The sequence below is a fragment of the Schistocerca gregaria genome, chromosome 4 (genome assembly GCF_023897955.1).
Source record: "Schistocerca gregaria isolate iqSchGreg1 chromosome 4, iqSchGreg1.2, whole genome shotgun sequence".
Classification (NCBI taxonomy): Eukaryota; Metazoa; Arthropoda; class Insecta; order Orthoptera; family Acrididae; genus Schistocerca; species Schistocerca gregaria.
Genome location: NC_064923.1, coordinates 308,698,367 through 308,715,513, shown reverse-complemented (window position 1 = coordinate 308,715,513; position 17,147 = coordinate 308,698,367). Strand labels below are relative to the sequence as shown.

At 37.3% G+C, this 17,147-nt stretch overlaps 1 protein-coding gene across 2 annotated transcripts in view; it reads right to left on the bottom strand.

The window, feature by feature from the left end:
- The window catches only part of LOC126267116 (uncharacterized), a 75,522-nt gene extending 58,684 nt beyond the window's left edge, over positions 1 to 16,838 (bottom strand). The window contains exons 1-2 of one of the 2 annotated variants that reach the window (XM_049972028.1): positions 16,723 to 16,838; positions 15,652 to 15,875 (exon numbers count right to left, since the gene is read on the bottom strand). In XM_049972028.1, coding sequence (XP_049827985.1) covers positions 15,652 to 15,861 — 210 coding nt within the window. In that variant the 5' untranslated portion in view covers positions 15,862 to 15,875; positions 16,723 to 16,838. The remainder of the gene's footprint in view (positions 1 to 15,651; positions 15,876 to 16,722) is intronic. The other variant, XM_049972029.1, reaches the window with a different exon arrangement.
- Between the last annotated feature and the right edge of the window lie 309 nt (positions 16,839 to 17,147).

The window sequence follows — 17,147 nt, the reverse complement described above, 5'->3', positions numbered from 1 at the left end:
CCAGAACACATATAAAGGAGATCACGGTTTGTAGGCTTCAGGCATCCCGTGATTAATCAACGTGAGTCATTCAGTGCTGCGTCTAGCTTCTGAGCATGTGTCGACCTTCTCCATACGGGGCATGCATATTCAGCTGGAGCAAAGCACAATGCTAGGGATGATGCACGTAGAATTTCAGGGTTTGCTCCCCAGTGTAAGTTGATAAGTTTACGGATTATGCCGTTCCGTGTGTTGACTTTCGCTCTAGTTTTTTCTACGTGTTTCTTGTAAGACAATGTTCGATCTAACGTGACTCCAAGATAAACTGGGTTTGGGCAGTGTTGAAGTTTAACTGAGTTCCATTTCAATTGTAATTCCGTTTGCTTCCTTGTTGTTTAGATGAAATAAACAATTCTGCGTCTTTGCTGGATTAGGTCGAAGCTGGTTCCCGTTGTAATATTCAGTTAGTACTTCTAAGGCATATGTTAGGTTTCTCTCGATCTGATTGATTGATCTAGATTGATATGCAATGGCTACATCATCAGCATAGATAAAGCTTCTTGTCGTCGATCCAACTGGTTGGTCATTTGTACACAGATTAAAAAGTAGGGGGGACAAAACACTACCCTGTGGGAGCTCGTTCTTCTGGTTCCTCCAGCGACTTCTTTGTTCTTGAAATTCCACATAGTATCTTCTGTTGGAGATCAGTGATCTCACAACTTCAGTAAGGTGGTAGTTTCCCGTCATTTTGAAAAATTTTCCCAGGAGGATTTTGTGGTTTATCGTGTAGTAAGCTGCTGATAAGTCGACAAACACCACGCCAGTTTTTTCTCCCTTCTCAAAACCGTCCTCTATGTATTGTGAGGCAGAGGACCTGGCCAGTGCAAGATTTACCTGGTCTGAATCCTGCTTGTTGTGGAATGATGTGCCTTTCTAGTTGTGGTGCTATTTTATTCAAGATAAGACGTTCATATAGCTTGAAAGGGCAGCACAGCAGCGATATTGGACGATAGTTCTTAGCAACATCTCTTGGTTTACCTGGCTTTGGGATAGCTACTACCTTGGCCTTCAACCATAGCTTAGGTATTGTCTTGTTTGACCAGCAGAGATTATAGAGTTCTAAAAGCCATTCCTTAGCTCTGGGCCCTAGGTTCTGTATAAATTCATTAATGACGTCATCGGGACCCGCGGCCTTCCTGGGTTTCAAGGAACTGATAGCAGCTTCCAGTTCTGTTGAAGTGAAGTATGGCTCAGGTGGTATTTCAGTCCCTTGTGGCCTCTTATATGACGTGGCAGTCTTACTGTTCCTGGTTGGTTTACCATTCAAAAGGAGCTGATGTGCGATTTGATTAGCTGTTACGGAAACCTGATCCTTGGGGGCTGCCGGGTTGCTGGACAATCGCTTTATGAGGTTCCAAGCTCTTCTGCTACTGTACTTCATGTCAAACTCTCCAACGTATGTTTCCAGGACTCTTGTTTGTCTTTGCTTATAGTTTCAAGTAGCTGATACCCAAGTTTTATGGTTTCTTCACTGAAAGGGTCCATGCTGTACTGCTCCAGGTATTCGTTATATATTTGTTTCATGTCGTTGGAAACTCCAGGAATGTAGAGTGTTCTGCAGCCTCTAGGTATGCTGAGTCTTGCTGATCTTTTAACAGCTTGGACGAACTTTCCATAGTTTTCAGTGTTTGATGGTAAATTTACGATTTCCATGTCTAAGGTGTCCGCAAATTTTTTCCAGTTGGCCCTTTTGAAGTTAAAACATCTTTTAAAGGGTACTTTTTGTGGCAGTATTACAATTAACAATGTAAAACCAAGTAAAAAATAAATAATTATTAATTATTTTGTCATCGATTTTGTTATTGACAGTTGAAAGTTAATTTTTAGGTATTTCATTTTGAAGGCCGTTAAGACATTATCAATACTACATTTTTAAGGTTATAAGTGTTTTACATATTTTCACAGAATTTAAACAAAAAATGTGTTCCTTTATTTATGTATAATTTATTACTTATATATGATAATTCAAATAAAATAAATAAAACAAATTATAATAAACAAAGTTCAATTCCACAATCGGAGCTTTTATGTATTATGAATCTTACTACGCTCCTATAGTAGCATCTGATTGACTGTCATAAAATACGTCATACTATCAAGTTAAGGGGTTTAGAATATCATATTGAGGGGTTTCACATATTGAGTGGTTCCATACTGAGGGGTCTGACTGTAATACAAAGTTGTTCCGTATTGTGAGTATTAGAGATCACTTAATAAATGGGTCATTAACTCTTTCTCGTTTTCCCTTTACAGATTCTTCATAGTACACTCTTGACTAATTAGAATCAAGCCGATATTGAATTAGTGAAGCTAAGAAGCACCTGTGAAAATATTGAGAGTGTTTGTTCTTCTCACAAAAGGCTCTGTTTGGGAACATTTGAAGACAGACAAAGAATTTGCTGTGATCCTTTTACGAACCACAGGAGAAAGACTGCTCAGAAATCTTTGAAACCTATTTCTTTAACCATAGCAAGGAAGTATAAATCCATTGGAATTATCCCAGGTATCAAGCTGTGCATAACATGCTGTAAGGAGATTTTATCTCCTATGGGGGATAACTTTCCAGGGATGTTTGAATGTGAAGCTGAAGATCAAGAATATACATCAGATCCATCTACAGCTCTTAAAAAACTTAATGAAAGTTGTTAGTTCAAATTTCACTATTTAAGGTTACCAAGAAAGCATAAGACAGGCGTCCAGAATACATTTGATCCAAGTCTCGTCGCTTAGCTTCAAAATTCCAGCAAACAGCATTAGAAGTGCTACATGTTCCAGTGAAAAATGTGTCTGAAGTAACTGGCAGTGCTGAATGTACAGATTGTAATATTTTAATGCAAAGACTTAAAGAGAAACTCAGCAGAAGTTCTGTCAAAGAAAAACTACAAATACGTACCTTAGCACCAGCTTCATGGCGTAAAGAAAAAATCCAAATGTTTTTTAACACTACCGAATACATTGTAAAGAAATCGAAGGTATTGCTAAAAGAAGATGGTATTTTGTCAAAAAGGAGTTATAAAGTGGGAAACAGAAAAGGTAAGGATGTGGAAAAACGTGACCAGAATTTTTACTGTGAAGATGATATAAGCCACATTTCTGCTAATAAAAAAGACTGTCTGTCCCTTCAGAAAATGGCAAAAGAGTGTATAAGACAAAACGATTAATTTTACATAATCTGAAAGATGTATACTTCGCTTTCAGAGGAAAATACCTTGAAGATGAAATGGGTGCTACTAAATTTTGTAAACTTAGGCCAAAGAATGTGTTACTGTAAACAGTTGTGGAATGCATAATGTATATATATGCATGTATCACCAAAACGTAAAACAGTTAACGCATGCTGCACATGTGAAAGAGCCATACAGTGAACTCCTACAAAAACTTGTGTGAAATTTGGAAAATGAGGAGTGAATGCTGTATCGCTGTTCTTGGTGTCCTGACGAATGTGAAATGCACAATTTTTTAATGGAGCTGGAGTCCTTAAAATGTGGTGAAAATTTTGAATTCAAACAATAGATGCAAACTGATCGACCTACATTGGAGACATTAATTTGTTCATGAGTCAATGAATTTGTAGCATGAGACAATGAATTTGTTGAGTATCTCATGCAAAAACTTCAAAACTTAACACATCATCATTACCGATATGTATCAAAATTTTATAGTCGGTACTTCAAATCAAAAAAAGACACCCTTCCTAGTACTACATGCATCATCATAGTGGATTCTGCAGATAACTATGCCTGTCTGCTTCAGGATGCTGCACAAGGATTTCACTGGCAGAACATTCAAGTCACCCTTCATCCTTTTATAGTGTACTTTAAAACAGATGATTGCATTAAGTCAAGGTCATTATGCTGTATAAGTGACTGTTTGCAGCATGATACCACCACAGGCTATGTTTTCCAGAAAACTGCTCTCACTTATACAGGGTGGTCCATTGATAATGACGGGGCCAAATATCTCACGAAATAAGCATCAAACGAAAAAACTACAAAAAACGAAGCTCGTCTAGCTTGAAGGGGGAAACCAGATGGCGCTATGATTGGCCCGCTAGATGGCGCTGCCATAGGTCAAACGAATATCACCTGCGTTTTTTTTTAAAATAGGAACCCCCGTTTTTTATTACATACTCGTGTAGTACATAAACAAATATGAATGTTTTAGTTGCACCACATTTTCGCTTTGTGACAGGTAGCGCTGTAATAGTCACAAACGTAAAAGTACGTGGTATCACGTAACATTCCGCCAGTGCGGACGTTTTTTTGTTTCGTGATACATTACCCATGTTAAAATGGACCGTTTACCAATTGCGGAAAAGGTCGATATCGTGTTGATCTATGGCAACTGTGAACAAAATGCGCAACGGGCGTGTGCTATGTATGCTGCTCGGTATCCTGGACGACATTATCCAAGTGTCCGGACCGTTCGCTGGATAGTTACGATATTTAAGGAAACAGGACGTGTTCAGCCACATGTGAAACGTCAACCACGACCTGCAAGAAACAATGATGCCCAAGTAGGTGTTTCAGTTGCTGTCGCGGCTAATCTGCACATCAGTAGCAGAAAAATTGCGCGAGAATCGGGAATTTCAAAAACATCGGTGTTGAAAATGCTACATCAGCATCGATTGCACCCGCATCACATTTCTATGCACCAGGAATTGCATGGCGACGACTTTGAACGTCGTGTGCAGTTCTGCTACTGCGCAGATGACAGATTTTTTGCACGCGCTCTATTTATCGACGAAGCGTCATTCACCAAAAGCGGTAACGTAAACGACATAATATGCACTACTGGGCAACGGAGAATCCGCGATGGCTGCGACAAGTGGAACATCAGCGACCTTGGCGGGTTAATGTATGGTGAGGCATTTAGGGAGGAAGGATAATTGGCCCCCATTTTATCGATGGCAACCTAAATGGTGCAATGTATGCTGATTTCCTACGTCATGTTCTTCCGATGTTACTACAAGATGTTTCACTGCATGACAGAATGACGATTTACTTAAAACATGATGGATGTCCGGCACATAACTCCACGTGCGGTTGAAGTGGTATCGAATAGCATATTTCATGGCAGGTGACTTGGTCGTCTTAGGGCCATACCATGGCCCGCACGTTCACTGTGGGGTAAGTTGAAGGATATTTGCTATCGTGATCCACTGATAACGCCTGACAACATGCGTCAGCGCATTGTCAATGCATGTGCGAACATTAGGGAAGGCGAGCTGCTTGCTGTTGAGAGGAATGTTGTTACACATATTGCCAAATGCATTGAGGTCAAGGGACATCATTTTGAGCATTTATTGCATTAATGTGGCATTTACAGGTAATCACGTTGTAACAGCATGCGTTCTCAGAAATGATAAGTTCACAAACATACATGTATCACGTTGGAACAACCTAAATAAAATGTTCAAACGTACCTATGTTCTGTATTTTAATTTAAAAAACCTACCAGTTACCAACTGTTCGACTAAAATTGTGAGCCGTATGTTTGTGACTATTACAGTGCCATCCATCACAAAGCGAAAAATGTGGTTCAACTAAAACATTTTTATTTATTTACGTACTGCACGAATATGTGATAAAAATGGGGGTTCCTATTTAAAAAAAAGTAGTTGATATCCATTTGACCTATGGAAGCGCAATTTAGCGGGCCAACCATTGCGCCATCTGGTTTCCCCCTTCAAGCTAGACACATGTCGTTCTTTGTAGTTTTTTCGTTTGATGCTTATTTCGTGAGATATCTGGCCCGATCACGATCAATGAACCACCCTGTATACTGGAACAATTACCACGCATCGAGCATGTTATATACTTCAAGGATGGCAGTTCTGCCCAATAAAAAACTTTAAGAACTTTTTAAATTTGTGCCATATCAAGGAAGATCATCGAGTAACTGCAGAATGGAATTTTTTGCCACTAGACATGGCAAAAATGCATGTGATGGACTTGGTGGTTCTATTAAAGATTTAGCAACAAGAGCAATCTTACAGAGTTCATATGGCAGTCACATTTTAAGTCCAAAAGATCTGTTTACATTTGCCAAAACTCATGGTCTAGGAATACAAACCTTTATGTTACAATAGAGGAGATAAAGTTCACAAACATCTTACAAAAACTATATGAGACTGGTTCTACCATTCCTGGGACAAGAGTGAATCATTTATTCAGAACACTGAATGAAAATAAGTTGCAGATAAAGCATGTTTAATCATCTACTTTATTCTTTCAAGTTTCTCTTGGAATTCAAAACACTGCCTGTAACACAATTAAAGAAGAAACATTTGTCGCAGGTATCTATGATGACCAGTGGTGGCTTGGAAAAATTCTAGCGATAAGTGAAGAATACAGAAATGCAAAAGTCAAGTTCATGAGTCCAAGTGGCCCTTCCTTATGTTATTCTTGGCCACTTCCCACTGATGTTTACTGGATACCTTATGAAAACATTTTAAACACTTTGCCTGCTCCTAGTGAAAGTACAAGTACTGGTCGTTTATATACTTTTGAATCAGACATAAATTGTCCATTGAAAACTTGTTTGAAGGAATGGACGCTTTTTAGAATTTTATGAATGTGTTTCATGAGAACTGATGATCATTTGTGACCACTAGGTAAGATTCACAAAATGAAATGTCTATATTATTATTTTTCTTTCTGTTTTAAATGATTAAACAGAACAAACAACCTTCTGATTTTCTTTATGTTGAAATGTATGGCAATAGGAATTCTTTGAGACAACGTTTAAAATGGTGAAACTTGTGATTTTGACGAAAAAATTCATGAAGTTTGTTCGAAATATTTTGAAAAATGACTTAAATTACAGATTTTCACATCTTTATATGCACAGCTGCAGCATTTTTGTAGTTTAGTGATATAGTTGGGCCTTTCATCTTTCTAATCACACCAAATTGAATAAAACTGATTTATAAGTAAGGGAGTTATAGTAGTTAAAAAACTTTCAACCTACCTTCTGTAATGACTCCAGATGGAGAAAATGATAGACATTTCAAAATGGCCCCCTGACTACAGTTTTGATCTAAAAAAACTGAAAAAAATTATTTTATCATTTTCTATTTATGTACTTTCTTACACCAAATTTTCACAAATATCTATGACATGATGGCAACAAGATTTCTTTATTTTGGGTGATTTTAAATGAAATGAGCTGTATGTGTATGGAGAAGAACGACCTGACTTGGGGGCAACCAGTACCTTGTTTCAGAGCATACTCTAAAGCATAATTCAATCGAACTGAGTATCCTACACCACATAGCCCACTTTCATTGTCCCATCTAGCACAAGTTTCCCTGAACTCTGGAAATTTAAACTTGTTCTCCATCCTATTCTTGCATCCTGCCAATTTCCTGGACTGAAACTCCTAACTACCCTCTCCTCCCCCCACTGCAGTTTATATATTTTTACTGTTAGTATCACTGTCTTATTTATTCAACTTCTTACTTTTCAAAATTTACTCCCTTTTTATTCATTTTAACTTTTTTATTTCCACCTTTCCCTCTTTCTGCCTCTCTCCCTCTTTTTACTTCTTCCCCATTTCTATTCCTGCTTTCCTCTTAGTTCAAAACTGAATAACAACACTTCGCCATCAGTCTTTGCTTGTAAGGGCCAGTTGTATGATCATGGGATAAAGCCAAATATAGCTGAAAGAGACTTACTACGGCAAAACTGGGTGTATGCATTGTAGGATACAATTTATTACCATGTGAGTTATTCCTCGTGTAGTGTTAAAAAAATGTTCAAATGCGTGTGAATCCCTAAGGGACCAAACTGCTGCGGTCATCGGTCCCTAGACGTACACGTTACTTAAACTAACTTATGCTAAGAACAACATACACACCCATGCCCAAGGGAGGACTCTTACCTCCGGCGGGAGGGACCGCGCAATCCGTGACATGACGCCTGTAACCGCACGGCCAGTCTGTGCGGCGAGCAGTATCCCCATTCATTAACGTTACGATATTTAGTTGATTTTGCCAACTTCTGTTGATGTCTCACAGGTTGACAGCGGCTCACAACTGCGTGCAATCGCTAATTGAATGCCACTACCTAGCGAAATCATTACAGAAGAGGAACAGGAGCATGCAGAGTCAATGCTCCTGCACTCGCCCCCAAGGTTAATCCTCTCCACTGTCATACCATACGCGTCGGCAACAATGAAATTAAACTACGCAAGCTTTTAGTCACACGTCCATTGTTTCAGTTTGGCTTTATATTTATTTGTACATAGTTGAACGAGTTTACGACGTGTAGTGTGGAACGTGTTGTGCGCCATTCCGCCCAGTAAAAGAAGTACGTTTTGTGGGTAGCTGACTATCCTGGAACATTTACATATGACGGAATTGTTTTATATTGTCAAGTTTGCTAGAAAATAATTTCGTGCAAAAAAAAAAGTTTGAAATAGACTACCATGTCAAGACAAGTCTTCATACCGCAAGAATGCACAAGGGAAGACCACGAGAACAACTTACGACGACAGCCAGTTGGAGTAGCGGGGATTTGTTCAAAGAAACCAAAAAAGTTGGTTTAACATGGATATGCGTGAAACATTCATTGCAAGCAATATTCCTCTTCACAGACTTACAAACCCTATCCTCAAAAGCTTCCTTAGCAAATATTGCTTAAATCTAAATACACTGGATCAATAAACATTTCATAAATTTTCTGGAAGAAATACGCAATGAACTCAGGTGCAGCATTATTTGGATTTCAGTTGACGAAACTTCTGCAACTTGTGGCTGATGTATTCCAAATTTAATTGTTGGTGCTTTAGATGAAGAGCCTTCTTCTTCCTATCTAGCGGGCTGCAACGAACTGGAAAAAGTATATCAGTCTACGATAGCCAGATTTGTGAATGAGGGTATTAGAAAAATATTTCCAGAATCTTCTGCAGATGTTAAGGGTGTTTTTGTTTATTTCAGATGCTGCTCCCTACATGATCAAAGCTGCAAAATCTCACCGAATATTTTATACCAATTTGATTCATGTAACATGCTTTGCTCATGGAGTACCTCGCCTTGCTCAAGCAATATGTTCCACGTTTGTGAATGTAAATAAACGGATTTCATCCACGAAGAAAGTGTCTCTGAAGTCTAGAAAGTATTTCTAACTGCTCCTGCTCACATCAAGACCGACAAAGGAAAACTATGAAGCATCCGTTTACCTCCCAAACCAGTGGTAACTCGTTGAGGTATGTCGGTCGAAGCTGTGTTGTTTTATAATGAACATTCTGAGGCCATTAGAGGGCAGTAAACGACTTCGATAGTGCAAAGGCTTTGGCAGTTAGCCAGTGCAAGGAAGCTTTTAATGATTCCGGTATTTAAAAGACACTGCTGTGATTAGTACTCATTTTTCTAATATATCTGCAAGTATTAAAAGCCTTGAAAATCTGGGTTTGGCATTGAATGAATCTGTTCAGTTAATGAGTAAAATTATTCTACTTAACTCCTCACTGTTGGAGGTATTACAAAGAAAACTTAGGGAAAAGTTTGAAAACATTTTAAACAATAACCCTTGTGCCAAATTGATAGTTTTGTGAATGGGGCAGGTGAACTTTTACCAGAAACAATGAGTGCCAACATGGCACCCAAATGCAAATGCTGCCCACTACCTCAGTCGATGTAGAACTGTTCTTTTCTGCTTGTAAAAATGGTTTGAGTTATCGAAGACACAGCCTTACGACCGAACATTTGGAACAGTACTTGATCGTTTATGTTTACAATAGTAGTAAAAGGTAAAATAAGTTGTTAATGACGCTTTGGTCCAATAGTATTGATTAAACGTTAATGCTGTTCAAAAAATTCATGGTTGTACGTTGTTTTTTAAATAAAATATTACAGTGTTTTTGAGCATGCCCCTCTGCGTGCGATATATATTGAAGTTGGTCCTATGCAGATCGATTGTTTCGATGCGATTCACTCGCATAGCATCTGCTTGTTACCGACAATAATAGCAAAGACGGAACAATACCTGCAAATTTTTAGAAAATAATCCCAGAAAGGCCCCCTTCCTAACCTCTACCAGGAAGTATTCAGAAAATGATATCAGCGTTCTAAATTTTTTTGTGCTCTTCCACTCAATCGATATGCATACGTTCGACTTCGAGATATAATTCAAGCAGTAACTATCATGTTGTTTTATTATTTGGTCTTACATATTTCGACACTTTTCATGCGTTTTAAGCATTTTTCATGCACATTTTAAGGTTTTTATGTTACATATAATCCAGTTTCTAATGATAAGTTTAGAACATACTATAAGTCTTACTGTAATGTCTACAAAAAGTAATTCAGCAAGCAAAAATATTATATATTGATAAATTAATAACAGAATCTAAAAATAAAGTGAAAGGCATTTGGAAAGTTGTGAAAAATTAAACTAACAACAGGCACCATGCTATAAACAAAACTTTGAAACTGAATCTAAATGTTGAGTTGACATCAGAACCAGGAAAATCGTAATTTTTTTAATAACTATTTCAATACAATAGCTGAAAACCTGATAAACTGCCATAGAGCCAGCACCCAACACCCAACACATATGGAAACCACAAAAGCGACAATGATTCTCCACAAGGCCTCAAACTCCTAATTGCTCACAGTTATAAAAAAGACTAAAAAATAAATACTCTAGTGGCAGTGGCAACATACCATATTTTATTGAAAGGAATTGTGGGAAATAGATTATAGAACCATTAACACTTATAATTAATACATCATTTGATAATGGACTTTTCCTTGACCCCCTAAAGTTATCCCACTCCACAAAAAAGGACCAGCTAATTACAGGCTAGTAGTGCAACTCAGTACATTTTCAAAAATATTTGAGAAATTGTTTTACACTAGGTTAGAGAGTTTTATTAACTGATTCTCTTTAATACTGAATTTAGTAAAGCTAAAACAACCACAGCAGTGTATGAATATCAACACAACCTAAACATCACTAGATAATAAAGAAATCAATACTGACTTTTTTTAGATGTGTCTAAAGCTATTGACATTATTGATCATACCATACTATTTAGAAAGTTAGCTAATAAAAGTATGAGAGGAACTGCAAACCAATGGTTAGAATCATTTTCTTTCAGAGTGCAAAATGTTGAAATGAAATTTTAAAAAAATACTAATGTTCATCAGTGTACTGTGCTCTCCTTTGAGAAAATGCCTGTTAGCTATGGTGTACAGCAAGTCTCAGTCCTGGGACCCATACTGTTTCTGCTATATAATGATGACAAGCATGAAGCTTACTTCAGGGCATACTACACTATTTGCAGACAACACAAGTATTTTGATAACAGGCACAGACAAAGCTGACCCTGATCAAAAGATTAAATCACTTGTGTCATCATCAAGTGAACAATAAGAACAACCTTATCAGAAGTGTGTGAAAGTTTCAGCATCTCATTCCAACAACAGGATATCTCTGACTTGCTCCTAAACAGCGAAGATCTCTCCAGTGCGACCTCTGTTAAGATTCTTGGTATATGGTTTGAAGAAAATCTTAAATTGAACCATCACGTCAGTTATATCTCAAATAAGCTATTAACTGTGTGTTATAGTCGAAGGGTATTGAGCAAATAAGTCACCAAATTGGTCCTTACACAAGTATATTATTCTTACTTTCACTCCATACTACAATATGGGATCATATTGTTCATGAACTCACCCTGTAGCAGAGATATCTTAAAAATGCAAAAAAAAAAAAAAAAAAATACAATCTGAGATGTAATGTATTATTCAGTCAACATTTCAAGAAACTTAGCATTATGAGATTGCAATCTGTTTACATTTGTAGTATTATATCATTTGCCAAAACCTACCCATTAAGGAAAGACAGCTCATTACCATTAAATGAACACATTCATAACTATGAAACAAGGCAGCAGTCTGACCTACATATGATTCAGTCCAGAGCAACTTGTTAAGAGAGAAGCTGCATGTCGAGATATGAATGTATAATAACATGCCAGCTGAAATTTAAAAAAAAACTCAAATACCAAGAGTTTTCACATATAAAATTAAAAAATTCCTTTTGGAGAAAAACTGTTACACAGTAAGTGATTTTTTTACAAGGAAGGTAATAAATGTAAACTAATTTCTTAATAATTGATCACTTAGTCCCAATTATGTTTCCTTAATGTGTGAGCAAGTGAAAGTACAATGTGATCTCGAGTACCTTTGTGTAATATTGAAGATATTTTCACGTGACAATTAATATTGTAAAAATATAATTGTAAAAAATACTGGTAAAATGTGTGCCAACTTGTCCAATATCACATGTGCAAATTGTACACTACAATAAATTGGATTGTTTAATCCCTATAATTGACAGTTATCAACTGTAACGTCTTTTGCACTTTCTCGTACTTGACGTGTTCTTCTACTTTTCCAGTGCTTGCAGCAGCTTTTCTAAATTCAACGAAACGTGTAGACAGGAACATGCCCTCTGTTTTTTTTCATTTGTTTAAATGCATTACACAATTTTCAAAAAGCCACACCCTGATCGCAGTTGCGTTCAACACAATGTTTAGGATGACAACTTAAGGATACTTCAGAAATAATAAATGTTTCGTTCAAAGACTGAGGAAGAAGAACTGAAGATTCAGTAAGCAATTCACCATCACATTCACTTACATTGTGTCAGTAGACTAACATTTATTTATGTCTTCTGCAATAGGCCTACACTGTATTAGAAAAGAGAGCAAATGGAGTTTGTTGTGTCGACATTGTCTTTCGGCATTAACACTTCTTTTTATAAGGTTAATTGCTGAAAACTGTATGCAGATTGCATAATCACATCACTCTTCCATTGTAAACTGTCTAAATACCTGCATACAAGAAGATGAAAATTAATTACAACAATGGAAAATTATTATTTTAGTGTGTTACAAGCAGCAGCTTTCCTTTTTATATGTTCCTTTTTGCGTGTGTCAGCATATGCAGAGGTATCATGACTTGTTCACCATTGATTCCAAATTTGCTAAAAAGCGACTGCTGGTGCAGCTAAAATTTGTCCAAACAATACAAGCTGATTAGTTATTACATTATGTCAGGTCAGATGTTCATTTTAATTCATATATTATTTTCAGTTTTAATGTTATATAAAATAGATATGAATTCATCACTGTTTGGACCCAATTACATGGGGGCTTAATCGAAAACTGTACATAACGAATATACAAGGTGTACATAAAGTATTGGAAAACTTTCAATTATTTATTACACAAGAACCAAACATTGCAAAGATATCATGCATATATCATTTTGAAGAGAAACCCTGAAAGTTTTTTGTCATATATACCGCCACAGCGGTAATTTGCTGATAGTCTGCGGTAGTCGCAAACATGGCGAGTTGAGGTGCGGAGCTAGCTTTCTGTGTGTTGGAGTTCGACGAAAAACAAGTGTGCTAAAGCTGTTTAACGGATGTTTAGAACCAAGTGCAGTAAGAAGTCACCAACAAGTAAGACCATTGAACACTGATGGAGCAGAGCTCCTGGAGAGAATGCAGGAAGCGGCTGCCACAGTCCACAATCCCATGCTGGGACGGGTAAGGCAAGAATTCGATTAGCGTATTGACGTCTGGCGGGCTACTCGAGGTTCGCGTACCGAATGTTTTTACAAAATAACTGTCAGAGTTTCTCTTCAAACTGCAATATGTATGACATCTGTACAATGTTTACTTCTTGTGCAATAGATAATTGAAAGTGTTCCCGAACTTTACGTACACCCTGTATTTGTACTAAGTAGGACAAATATTTCATAGAGAAGACTGTGGCGGTTACATATTCACAATTATCTCGCAAACGGTCCGCTAGCGTTCTATGTTTACTGGACCGTTTTGTCCTTTTATATGACACACTTTCACAAGTGCCAATTTTCAATGTTAATTATGATCTATCCTGCATATGCAACAACATTTTCGTTATGTTTTAGATGAGTAAATGACAAATATAGTGCGTCTTAGAGCTTCATGCAAAAATTTGTATCTGACGCCAATTCGGTGACGGATGAGATAGTTTAAATTGATGCTGTCAACAGTAATCCATTGCATGGAAACAGTGAACGCCACCGGTACTTCTCAGCTACAGAGGGGCATTATTTCATTTATGATGTGAGTACAATCTCAGGAAAAGGCAACTAACGGCTGATGGATGGAAGAATTGGGGGGGGGGGGGGAGGGGGGTGTTGCCAAATGATGTATCACTTGTGTGGAAAAAATGTTAAATATTCTAGAACCGACCCTGAGCATAGCATGATATGTCCCTATTTTGAAACGTGTGCCATCGTCATCAAATATTACATTACGATGACGGAAGTTTTAAGCATGTTTATATGGGGATTTTCCATACGCTTGTGATCGTTCCAGGACTGGTAACAGTGAACGATAGTAATACGTTTTACAAGACAAAAATTGTCGCTAAGACTGAAAACAGTGCAACAGTACTGTTTGATTTTTCGCTGCCTAGTTCATAACACATAGCCGCAAAATTATGCATTAGTAAACTAAAAAAACCATAATGTTGATTTTTTGTTTTGTTTGTGTAATGTAGTTACAGTAGTTTTAAAACTCAGAATGAAAATAAACGTACAACAGAATTAAGAGCAGCTACTAAGAGTAGCTGTTCCGGTGTAAGGTCATGTGCCATTCTTACTGCAAGTTTTCGGTCCAGTCTCAAAATATTACATACCCTCTTGGAGACCGGTAGTGGCTGGAACGCTTTTCACATACATGGACAATATGACGCAGACGCCAACCCATAAGAATTATATCGAAATTGATTCTGGTCGCCTGAGCCTATGCACTTACTTCTACCTAAATACATTTTTTTTCATAACTTGAATATCGGATCGAGAATTTAAATACGAAATCAGTTGTCGCACTTCTCCAAGTGCACGGTACCTGTCGCGCAGCAGTGTATAATAGAAAGTGTAGTCCTTACCAAACCTTGTTTGCTCATTGTTAGACACACACACTCTTCGTGAATTCGAGATAAAGAGCGTCATTCCTAGAAAACAATCTACGGTGGTCGGCCTACAGAAGACATGCAAAACGAGAAGGGTACCACCAGTATTCACATTAAAAGGGTCGGTCCCGCGTTCCCTTACAGACCACTATGCTATCAGCTTCCTACTTACTGGAAAAGCTAAATATACTGATAATATTGATAAACAAGTGCAAAAAAGTGATGCAAGATTTGTTTCTTGTCGTCATCAGTATCGATTTCAGAATCATAACACAGTTTCCACATGTGTAGTTTGTTACTAAGCAAGCATAACTACAATTCCAAATCATAAATGTCTTGTTTTAACACGGCAACCGGTGATGCACAAACTAGCAAAAAATTCTAATTTACAAGCTAATTTTATCTACGAAGTCACGTTGCTTCTTCAGTTATTTCAGCGGAAAATACATGTGCAGAATCCTTAATCACTGTTTCTTTGGTATTGGTGAATGTTTTCAGTTTAGTGATGTGCTAATTTAGAAGTTCACAACAGGAGTAGAAATATTGTAATCTCTGGCTAATACAATAGGTGACCTAATGCTGACAAGTGATACTGAAATTTTAATATCAGTTACTTCGGAAGAAACTTACGGTCACTGGTAGGTACGCATTTATCTTGAATTCCAAGTGCTGCATATCTCCAGAATCGCCAAACACGTATATTGTCTTCTTAGCATTTCTTGCACACAGGCGACACAGTTCAAATGGCTCTTCGACAAAAGCATGAATTTTGCTTTCGAAATTTGGGAACAAATCATGGCTAGTACTAAAACTAGCTTTTGAATTTTCTGCAGAATCCATTCCGCTGTATTCGGCTAGAAATAAGAAAAAAAAAAACAGCTTTGGAATGTAAACTTTGACGCAAATCCCAATAACATGGCAAAGGTCCTAATTAGACGTGCCGGTATAATATGATCGTTTAATGACAACTAGTCGACGTATTTAAGATGCGTATGTTAAGTGAAATACTAAATTTAATGATTGAATTGGACTGCAAAGTTTCTTCCTTTCCAGTCATTTATATTGTTCTGTTTCAACGACTTCAGTATTAATTGGAGGCATACTTACTATCGCAAAAAGGAAGACACATTTGCACATTGTTAATGGAGGGCGGTTTTTGTTGAAAGTTAACAAAAACAAAGAACATTTGGGAACTAGTGAAATTTATTGTTTGGTAGCAATCAGACATAAAGAAAACTGACATCGAGATTAATACATAGGCATCGAAATATTAGGCTCACTCCTCACGAAGTTAAAATCGTGGTAGTATTCGTTAGTCGGAATGAAAGTCGCCCTATGACAAACTGAAACCAGCTAGGGCACAATGGGTATGTAGCCACGTTAAGATTCAGAAGAAATACTTTACGTGCTACTGCTGATATTTCGAGGGATAGGGCTATGTTATTGAGATTATCGTTTCTGAACTACTGTTGTATTCAAAACTAGCGATCGAACCAAAAAATTAATTCACTCAGTGCTGATGCTAAACGATACCATTTCAAAATAAAGTATTTGCTTATAATATATCTTAAATAACATGTTCAGCTGACGAAAATTACTGAAATATCTTGACACTTCTTAATAATAAAACATTAATTGTATTCGTCTGCGTAAGTAGAATTTACCCCGTAGTTACAACACTGAGTATATATTCTGCCGTACCTACTAGTTTACCAGAACGATGCCGTGGGCTCCACCGAACACACTAACGACAAACTGACAGGAGGCGCAATCGACATATTGGAACAATGCCATTCTTTTGTCTTTTTTGTATGTTTCTCTTCTTCTTATGTTTTCTTATCACTGACAAAGTTTTCTAATCTTTTCGTACTTCTGGATTCTTTTCTACGCAATATTGCATTATTTTTCAACTCTGAACTTATTTTTAGTGAAAAAGTACATCGAAAATGGCGTAACGTAAAACCTGACACAGTGCTATCGGTAGCAGCACGAAAAATTTCAATGAACGTTCCCTCCGGCGTAAGCGAATGTCGCCTGCTCGCGGAAGTCAACTCCATTAGGCCACTGACGTCCGAGGACTTAGATAATGAATTGTAATTTTTTTATGCAACCGGTCATTGTTAATT